At 50.7% G+C, this 10393-nt stretch overlaps 1 protein-coding gene across 1 annotated transcript; it reads right to left on the bottom strand.

Moving 5' to 3' along the window:
- Positions 1–482: 482 nt before the first annotated feature.
- DNAJB1 (DnaJ heat shock protein family (Hsp40) member B1) lies at positions 483–4260 on the bottom strand. Its single transcript, XM_036879992.2, has 3 exons — positions 3928–4260; positions 2205–2785; positions 483–1920 (listed from the first exon to the last, which is right to left on the bottom strand). The coding sequence occupies exons 1-3, from the start codon at positions 4136–4138 to the stop codon at positions 1690–1692; spliced, it is 1023 nt and encodes a 340-aa protein (XP_036735887.1). The 5' UTR covers positions 4139–4260; the 3' UTR covers positions 483–1689.
- Between the last annotated feature and the right edge of the window lie 6133 nt (positions 4261–10393).

Raw genomic sequence — 10393 nt, forward strand, 5'->3', positions numbered from 1 at the left:
GCCTATGTAATTACTTACCTTATAGTAAAACCAGTTCCTTAAAAAAACATAAGTAAAAGCAGCTTCGCTGGCCTGCCAATGCAGCCAGGGCAGGAAGTGGGTCTTCTCCAGGGTGGGGCCAGCCCTGGGCTGGAATTCTGGGCAGGTTTGGCCAGGGCCTGCCCCACACCCAGCCTGTTCTATCAAGGAGTGCATGGGTTTACGAGGACAGACCTCGGTACTTCCCCTTGACCCTGGAAGGGGAACTGCTTAACTTTGAGCCCAACCTTCCCTGAAAAAGTTCTGAACCTACTGCTTTGGATGCCCAGATGCCAAGTCTGGGTGGGCTGACATTCTCCACCCCACATGCAGCCCAGGGAGACCTCTCCCCTTTGCAGAGGATTCCTGCCTCCCACCCACCCAGCCTGGCAGCCTTTGAAGATGACCAGCCCCACCCCAGCCTGTCAACAAGGTCCTCAAACAAAGTCACAAGACCACTCCCCTGAGGTTTTAGCATCTGTGTTTAATGCTGTGGCGCTGCACACTGACAAGTCACACACTTTGGTCTCATGTTGGCAGTGGCAACTTACAGTAAGTCTAAAGATCTGAGCACCGGACTGGCCTGCAGGGAAGAGACCCTCGTTCCAAACCCTACCCTGCTCCCCACGCCCCAATTCCCAAAGTTCCTTCTGAATTCCATCATGGTCCTATGCAGACAGCAGCAGCTGCCATGGACTGGTTTCACCTGAGTGCAGGCCAACTTTACACGGAATTATAAAAACGTATTAACAGACGTTCCACAGTGCTCCTGTAATCAGAAGCAAAGACCCTTTTATCAAAAGGGATTATAACTAGGGCTGTGAAAGATTCAAAAGGATCAGATCCATTTGAAATTGAGTCCAGAGTCCATTAAACAAAAAACTATCTGGGCCACTGGTATGCTTCAGGTATGCCAGAGGATTGCCTTACAATCAAGGAAACGAAGGGTGTGACCCGTGAGCACACTCAGCTTCAGAGCCCCAGGTCAAGGGGGACCCTAGCTCTGGCCAGGACCCCTGACCATCCAAGAGAGAAGCAGCTGCACAACTCTCTCATTCCCATGAGGCCGGCTCCCTTGGTCCTGCTGGAAGGAGAGGTATTATTGCTTGAGAGCACTGGCCAGGCAGTTCTGCAAATACAGTCTGGTTGTCAATTTGAGATGGCAGAAGAGAAGACAAGATCCTTTGGGGGAAGAACAAGATGTAGCAGACAAATACAGAATAAAACACGAACTGGTCACACAAGAGAAACTGAGGAGTGTACAGAGTCTGATAATCAAGACAGCAGGTGATGCCACCTAACAGTCACAAGCAAAGGGACTACAGAGGGATCAAGTTTGACTGCGGGGCTGCCTCCTGCCCCTGGGCAGGGCCTGGAGGAAGAGGGTGTGGGCCCATCCCAGGAGGACTGCAGGCCCCCACGGGCGGACTGGAATGCCTTTTTCTGCTGTCCCCACTGCCTTTCACTTCACACCCTATTGCTTGAAAAACTACTGAAGTCTAGTGCACCACTTTGAAAGATTGTAATATATTCTCTGGAAAACATTCAGCAGTACGAAAGCCTGTCCTCCTGGGCCCTCCTACCCTCTCATGGGTCCACAACTTGTGGAACAGTCTGGAAATCCTTGAGCTCTGGAAAGGTCCCTGGTCAGTCCTTGGGGAATGCAGGTGATTATATTGGAAGAACCTGCTCAAGTACGGTTCTTGATGTCTGGGGAATCCTTTCGGGGAAGATCACTTCAAACTCAATAATGAGGTCCCCACGTTTCTCAGGCGTTTTGGGGAGGGGGAGGCCTTCTCCAGGAAATTTTCGCCGCATGCCTGGCCTGATGACATCTTTGAACACAACGGGTATGGTCCTGCCATCCAGAGTGGGGACGTTCACTGTACAGCCACACAGAGCCTTGGAAAACAAAAGGATGGTATTAGATAAAAGCTCAGGAAACCCAACTCCTGCCCAGGGGCTATTTGGCATAGGGACTGAGCCACCAAGCCTCTGCAGCTAAGACCCTGCCCCATCCATGTCTTCCCATGGAAGCTCTGGGAAAGCAGAGTCCTGCTGAGCCTTGTTCTTGCTGATCCCCCAAAACTGGCACACGCCAAGCACTGAGCCATCTGTCAAATACCATAACTGCTTCAAAGAGCAACCAACTCCCTTCACACACACTGCCCCGTCTGCTGCTTTACCTCACGAAGGGTGATCCTGGCTGGGTAAATGACATCAGAGCCATCTCTCTTAAAAATATTGTGTGGCTTGTCCTTTAAAACAAAGACAATGTCGGCTGGAATGTTGTTGGAGGTCTGGTCGCCTTCTTTGGGGAAAGTGATTTTGGTCCCTTCTTTCCACCCCCGCTTCACTTCGATGGTCAAGATTTTGTCTTCGTTGCGAATGCTCTTTCCATCGGGGTTCAGCCGCTTATGGGAGATTTTCATTTTCTTGGTGCAGCCGCTATAGATCTCTTCAAGGGAGACCCTAAGGTCATGGGTGACAGGGGGATCTTGCTTCTTCCGGGTGGGCTCTTGGGCAGGGCGGGAGTGGCTGAAGTTAATGTTAGTGAAGCCACCCATGCCCATGGGCAAGCCAGAGAAAGTGTCATCGATGTCCATGCCTTCCTCCCCGTTTCGCTGCCCGAAAAAGGTGTCAAAGGGATTTCGGCCACCGAAGAACTCAGCAAACATGGCATGAGGGTCTCCATGGAATGTGTAGCTGAAAGAGGTACCGTTAGCACCACCGCTGCTCCCGCCACTGGGGCCACTGCCCTTCAAGCCTGGAAGGCAAAGTCAGGAGTCAGATGGCTAGCTAGGAACAAAGGTCTAACTCTCTCTAGCTTTCTCTAAGAGGAAAAAAACTTGGAAGAATTTTTTTTTTTTTAAATCAAGGACCAGCAAGAAGAATCCTCCGCTTCTACCTGCCACTGCAGTAGCAGAGACAGACCCTGACCGTCTCCAGGTACTTCAGCGTAGTATGGCAGGGGATCAAGCTCTGTGCGGGCCCTCTTAAGAGGCCACCCAGTTCCTGCCCCTTCTGGACTGACCCTGACGATCCAAAAACTTACAAAGAGTTCACCAAGAGATCAGATGAGAAAGACATGATCCAGGGTCAGTTTGAGGTAAGCATTTATCCTGAAACATTTTTGGGCTGGTGACGTGTGGCGACAATCGAAATGACAAGGGCAAAACAGATGTTCAAATTCTCACACCCATATACTAACTGCCATCATCCTTATGTGAAAACCCACTTCATTTCTTAAGACCAAGCCCAGAAGGCAGTCTGAGTCATCGATGGGCAAGTGGACAAGAAAGCGTCGTTCTCCTTCCCCCAAGAGGGCCGGCCCTAGAGGCCGAGCAGAGAGGCGGGCCCCACCCGCTCCCTGCACCTGGATGGCCGCAGTCGGCGCTGGCTGCAGTCTACGTGCCTGGCGCGGCGTTAGGTAAGCACTTCCCAGGGATTACCTCACTCCACTCTCGCTGGGGCCCAGTGGGCGCTCAGAGGCGCTCCCTTGTGCAGGTTCCCCACCGCAGGTTGTGTCCGACGCCCCGCCAGCAGCGCTCCGCGCAGCAGCCCCTCCCCTCCTCGGCCCAGGTGAGTCCGGGGCGCACAGCGCCACCAGCGGGGCTCAGCGAGCCTCGGCCCCTGCGCACTCCAACACCGCTCAGGGGACGTGGGCGGAGGCGCCTGGGGAGGGGCAGCCCCAGACTTGCTAGAAGGTTCTGGGCGAGCGGCGCGGCCCGGACTCCTCCTATCCTGCAGTTGCCAATCCGAGAGCGGCGGCCCGCACGGCCCAGAGGGCGGGACCTCCTCGCCCCCGGGGCCTGGGGCGCCCCCCGGGGACCGCGCCGCCCGACCAACGTGCCTCGGTTTCCCCGCCTGTAAAGCGACAGGGGCGCGCCCCCAGCCGCGCGCACGCACCTTCCTCCCCGTAGCGGTCGAAAATCTCGCGCTTGCGCGGGTCGCTGAGCACGTCATAGGCCTCGGCGATCTCCTTGAACTTCTCCTCGGCGCCGGGTTCCTTGTTCTTGTCCGGGTGGTACCGCAGCGCCTGGCGGTGGTAAGCCCTCTTGATCTCTTCGTCCGACGCTCCGCGGGCCAGGCCCAGCGTCTGGTAATAGTCCTTACCCATGGCCCCCCGCCTGCGGCCCGCCGCCCAGATGTCGCTGTACCCCGGCTTAGCCGCCGCCCCGTCCTGCACTCTATATAGCCGTCCGGTGGAAGCTTCCAGAGCCCGCCAGCCTCCTCCAGAACCTTCCGCCCCGTCCCCCGTGCCGCGGCGACCAATCGCCGCCGCCCGGTCCGCGACGAGCGACATCCGGGGCGGGGCCGCGCCGCCAACGGCCGCCCGCGCGAGGTCACACCCCTTCCCGCCCCGCCCTCGGCGACGCTTCCCCGCGGCGTGCGCACCGGGCAACCGAGGCCCCGGCTCTCCTCGGGGAGCCAAGGGCGACATTCTCTCCCTGCACCCACCTTCCCCCGCCCGTGACCCGCCTGCCTGGGTCAGTTGGTTACAATACGCCGCTCCAGGGAGGGGCGGGGCTGGAGGCTTCCCCGCCCCTCGCGGCTGCCCCACCCCTTTCCATGGCGCTGATAAACCTGCGTTCCCGGGTCTCACGGTGGCCAGGGGTTGGTCCCGCAAACTGTGGCTTTCGGGCGGGTCGCTTAACGTCTCACTGCCCCTGGTCTCCCACAACTTAAATAACATGGTAGTAAAAACACCCACCCATCCTCTTCTTTCCGCTGTGGGGAGAATGCAACTGGGAGCCCCAGGACTGTCCCTGTTCTCACCGTGCTGGTCCCCATGAGGTGAGGTGAGGCCCCAGGACCAAAGCTCACCTCCCTGGATGTGATCTTCCTAGCTCCGATTCTCATGCTTTTCACGTTATCATTTGCTCAAGAAATCCTGCCCCTTAAATCTGGAATTATCTTGTTCCTTGGTTTGCATGCTAAGTGTCACCTCCCCTCCAGCCTGCAGTTGCCACCACAGCAGGGACTGGGTCCTGCCAGTGTCCGCCGCCAGTATCTAGTATCCAGTGGCAGGGGTTTATTTCTAAACGCTTTAGGAATTATTTTCGGCTGTTTTTAATGCACCTGCTTCTTTTTCTCAACCCCAAACCTTTATGATTCAGGGAAACTGGTGTGTCATACATCTCTCGGGCCTTTTGTTTCCTCATCTGTGGGTGACATGATACCGTTTGGGTCAGAGGCTGGGTGCCTGTGGTCAAGGACAGGACTGATGGAGAAAGGAGGCTCAGAAATGGGTAATGCCTGAGAAGAGCATAAGGAAGAGGGGTAGGCAGTGGTAACAGCCCATGGGGAAGTTCCTGGAAGAACTGCTTGGTAGGTCAGGGTGGTGTGATCCTAACTCTGGAGCCAGATAGCCAGGTTTTATTCTCAGTTCCAGGAATTCCTGGCTGCATGACCTTGCACTGGTTCCTGAGCTGTCTGGGGCCTCAAGTTTCCTCTGTACCTGCCTCAGGGGACTTTGAAGTTAACATGAGTCAACATTTGTAAAATGCCCAGGACAGGACAGGCACAGAGAAAGCAGTGTCAAAGGGGTTTTGCTGATTGGTGGGTGGCTCTGCTGAGCCACCCGCTTTCCTGGCAACACCACAGCAGAAAGCTTCTCTTGTGCAAGCTGGGACTCCTGAGAAAGAAGACCATGGCCTTCCCCTGCTGGCCAGTTGGGGAATTCGGGCCCTCCCTGGCCACTCACTGACCCCAGGGCAACTGTGTCAGTAAGAATTCTGGATGAGGACACACACCAGCCAACATAGGAGGTCTGGGGTGGGCATTCCTCCTCCATCCCCCCTGCACACTGGGCACAGCACAGCAGGGGGTCTGAACCAATCCTGGGAGAAAAGAATTAGAATTTTTGTCTAGTATTTTACAGCATAAATTTAGAGTTACAAATGTGGCGGCCTTTAAAGGTCTTCACGTGGCTGTGTGTGTCCTTGTGTTTGGGGGCAACCTTAGTGCCAGGGACTCCCCTTTCCTTGAGTAAACCTGGGTCAAGTTCAGAAAGTTTTTTGTTTTTGAAGCAGAGTAAAAGTTTTATTTCAAGTTACGCACTTCAAGAGAGAAAAAGTGCAGGTGACCTCAGAGAGGAGAGGCACCTCCTGAAAAGTTGAGAAAAAAGTTTTATTTAAGGCAAAAAGGTGCACACTGGGAGAAAGGGGCATGTGGGCTACATCAGAGAAAAGGCACGCTGAAAGATTGGGAAAGTTTCATTTAAGGCTACCCACTTAGAAAGTGAGGGTGACCTCAGAGAGAGTGCAAGCTGCAAGGTTGGGGATTCCCCCATTCCCCCTTTTAAGGATTTTTTCAGGAAGGTGACAAAGGGTTAGGGGTGTGGGCTTGTTAAGTGGTCGCAAGATGTTTATCTTTGATGAGAGACCTTACACCAGTCTCTTTTATTATCAGTCCTCCAGGTAATTCTGCAAAATTAGCTTAACACAAGAAATTTACTGATCTGGTTCCTCCAGGATAGCAGTTTCTCTCTGGGAACCTGTCAATCAAGACTGCCTGCCCTGCCCCCAAGCTGGCCTGAGTTATTGTCTGTTAATTTCAGGAAGTTTTAATAGTTTAAAACCCTCCCAAATACACACACAAAAAACCCAACACCTCTTCATTAGATTTCTTTGACCTGGACACTCACTGGGCACTTCATAATGTTATTGGAAAAATGGCCTCTACAGAAACTTCTTAAGCTTTCAACTCAGGGAATATGCAATGGTTGATTTTATGCTGGCTAGGCCATAGCACCCAGTTGTTCAATTGAACACTAAGTGTTGCTGTGTAGGTGTCTGTAGATGTGGTTAGGTTAACATCTACAGTCAGTTGACTTTAAGTACAGTAGATGACCCTGGATAACATGGGTGGGCCTTGCCTAATCAGTTGAAGGGGAAAAGGAAATACGGTGGTTTTCCTAAGAAGGAAGTATCAGTTCCTGGCCAAGAGTTTCCAGCCTGCTGATCTGCCCTACAAATTTCAGATTTGCCTAGCCAGCCCCATGATCATGAGAGAGAATGTCTTGAAATAAACCTCTTAACACACACATACATTCACAAAGACATATATCCTACTGGTTCTGTTTCTTTGACAGAACTCTGATCGATAGAGGAACTTAAATGAATCAGGTGAGTCTGCAGTTAGTCAGCTTCAGCCTTGGTTGAATCGTGGACTCACTACTTACTTATTTACTGCCTGTGTGATCTTGCACAGCTTGCTTTATCTCTTAGAGCATTAGGTGTGTCCTTCATTAAATGAGGAGTAAGAGCAGATCTTACCTCCTAAGGTTACTATGTAGATGAAATTAAGAGGGGGCCAGGAAATGAATATTGTAGTAATAGCTGACACTGACATGGCCCTACTATGTGCCAAGGTGTATTATCTCATTTAATCCTTGCAGAAACCTTATGAGGTGGGCCTAGTATTACCTGAATTTTACAGGTGGGGAAACTGAGACTCTTAGAGGTCCCGTGACATTCCTGAGGTCATCCAGTGTGTAAAAGGCTGAAGTGTAAAGTGTTTAGTACTCTGTTTATGGGAAGCGCTCAGCTTGTGTCATATGTGATTCAGATGATGATAAAGCCTTAAAAAAAAATGATCACCCCTGTTTGCAACTTTTCTTCTCTACATCAAAAAGACCTTCAAAAGCACTCCAGCCACAATCCCACCCTGGGTGGAACACCCATGCGAAATTAAAACCTATGTTCACATACAAGCCCGTGAGCAAATATTTATCAAGTCTTTATTCATGATTACCAACAGCCATAAAAACATAAATGTCCTTCAGTGGGTGAATTTGGGTAATCAAACTGGGACCCAGCCACGTGATGGAGCACAGTTTAGCCATAAAAATGGATCCAGCTACTAATATAGGAAATAATGCAGAGAAAACCTCAAGTGCACTATTAGTGAAAGAAAACAAAAGGCTGCATGAGTCTGTACTGTGTGATTCCATTTTATAGGGCCTCCTGGAACAGGCAAAAGTATTGGGGCAGAAAGCAGATCCGTGGTTGGCAGGGGCTGAGACCAGAAGTTTTGGGGATGATGGACAGGTCTCCATCTTAACCACGGTGATTCTACAACTGTACATATTCAGAACTGTAAGCTAAAAAGGGTGAATTTTACTGTATGTAAATTATATCAATAAAAAGAAAAAAACACATCCAATGGACTGAAAAAAAATAAAGTTTGAGACAAGATAGGACTTGGGAAATGTCTGTCTGGGGCTCCTGACACAGCAGAAAGTGGCTAACCAGCCCTGGCTTGTTGGTGCTATGCTACACCTTCCCTCACACAGCTCAGAACTAGCTCGATTACATACCCCAAAACAAGCTAAGCCGGGTTTCTGGAAAAATCAAGATCCTACCTTACCTACATGTGGGAAATACAGGAGGAGCTTGAGAAATGGACAAATACACCAGACCTTCAATGTCCAAATGACCACAAGTTCTGCCAAATCTCAGGCCCTGCTCATTCTTCAGTGCTGCCACAGAGCAAGAGCTTTCTGGAATTTTCCCTTTGGAAACTGCATTAAGGGGCTTGTTATAGTTGGCTCAGCAAACACCAAATGTATCTACTTGTCACTGTTAGGAATCAGCCACTGTGCTGGGGATGCTGAGGAGGACAAGCAGGATCTAGCTGTCTCTATTGATAAGCACAGTCAGAGCTGTGGTATCATGTCATGAATGGCTTGAACAAAGTGATCAGTCTTTATTCCGAGGGTGGATTTGGTTTCTGCTGACTGTCTACTTATTGGAAGATAGAGGAGGCTAATAAGGGGTCCTTGCACCCACAGTAATCATAAAAAAGAGGAACTCCCTTTTCCAGGCTGGATCCTGCCTTTCTGTGAACTTGTAGGGTGGAAGAGGGGTTGGAAATTATTTGTATGCCTGTTGGTATTCACCATAGTAGGTTCAAAAAATTATTTGGTGCCTGTTGAGTAGTGTGGGGCTCAGGAAAACAGTCTTGAAGGGGAAATCCTAGAATATTCTGAGCCTGTAGCCATGTATGTGGAATCTCTCCAGACAGGATATCTATATCTATTTGGATACCACATGCCTTACTTAGCTGGAAAACAGCAATATGGAAGATACTCCTACTCAGACCACATTGGAGAAACTGGATATTAGCAGAACTGGCAAAGTAGCAAAACGTGGCTAGAATTTTAAGGGTTCAATCCTGCCCCCTCAGTACCTTCAAGTAACTCAACTTGGTAGGATTTTAACTTGTGGCCTCAGAGTGACTACTCCCCCTGTCTCCCTCAATGGGGCAGACATTGAGGCCTGACCAGGCACAAAGGGTCTCAAGATACTGTGAGCCCCACAATTGCCAAAAGAAAAAGATCTGTGCTTTTGAAAGCACAGTTATAAAGCACCTTTATGTTTTCATCTGTTTTGCCCAGATAGGGCCTGGTGAAAAAGGCCACAGCTTTGGCTTTCTTTACTCAGAGACAGGGGTCCCCAGAAGCTGTAGCGTCAGAAGTTTCTGGAATGTAACCTGGATGACTAGTGTTAAGCATTGACTCATGCTTACCCCACCCTGTTCCCCTATGAATCAGAGATCTACCTTGAGGATTTCTCACCATGTCCCTGATGTCAGGGCCTGTGAGTTCCGCAAAGTTCAACAGCTGATGAAGGGTCAGGGGGCAGGGTCTGGAACCAGGAGAAAGGACCGAATTTGAGGGAAGGTGCCAGGTGCTGCCCACTCTTTACCCAGTTCTGAAGTCATAAGTGTGTGCATGAGTCTGTGTGTGTGTCTGTGTATGTGAGGTGGCACCAAGCCTCCCCAGTCTGCTCATGACCACCAAGAGGGCAAAAGCATAGCGTGACCCCATATCAGCACTGAGAAATACAGCCAGGGGGAGAGTCACAACTGCTAGCCACAAACGCAAGCTGTGTCTGTGGTTTTAAATATTCTAATAGGCATATTAAGAAAGTAAAAAGAAACAGGGAAACAATTTTAATGTTTTAAAATCCAATATACCCAAAATAGTAACATTTCAACGTGTAGTCATCAAAAGTTATTAGTGAGATTTTTAACATTTTCCTTTTCATACTAAGCTTTTGAAATCGCGTGTTTTACATTAACAGTACCTCTCAATTTGGACCAGCTACATTTCAAGTACTCATTAGTTACATGTGACCAGTGGTGACCGTACTGGACAGCGCAGGTAGACAAATATGGGCACCCACCCATAGGGTCAAGCAAGGCAGGGCAGGGCCTTGCATTGAAGAGGGCAGTGAAGACACTGCCAGAATGGGGCGAGGGCTCCGGTTGCACGTCGAGGAGTCCCAGGGGGCTTTTCGCCATCTATTTCCCCTTTCCTTCCCGTTCGTTCCCTCGCCCGGGAGCTCTCTCCTTCCAGGCGCCCCAG

Source organism: Manis pentadactyla, chromosome 12, assembly GCF_030020395.1.
Source record: "Manis pentadactyla isolate mManPen7 chromosome 12, mManPen7.hap1, whole genome shotgun sequence".
Taxonomy (NCBI): Eukaryota; Metazoa; Chordata; class Mammalia; order Pholidota; family Manidae; genus Manis; species Manis pentadactyla.

What these genes read in the sequence shown, in the direction of transcription:
- DNAJB1 (XM_036879992.2), bottom strand. Translation starts at nt 4,138, where the DNA reads ATGGGTAAGGACTATTACCAGACGCTGGGCCTGGCCCGCGGAGCGTCG. An exon ending in CGACCGCTACGGGGAGGAAG is followed by an intron (nt 2,786 to 3,927) that starts GTGCGTGCGCGC and finishes TTTGCCTTCCAG; the next exon opens with GCTTGAAGGGCAGTGGCCCC. An exon ending in CCAGGATCACCCTTCGTGAG is followed by an intron (nt 1,921 to 2,204) that starts GTAAAGCAGCAG and finishes TTGTTTTCCAAG; the next exon opens with GCTCTGTGTGGCTGTACAGT.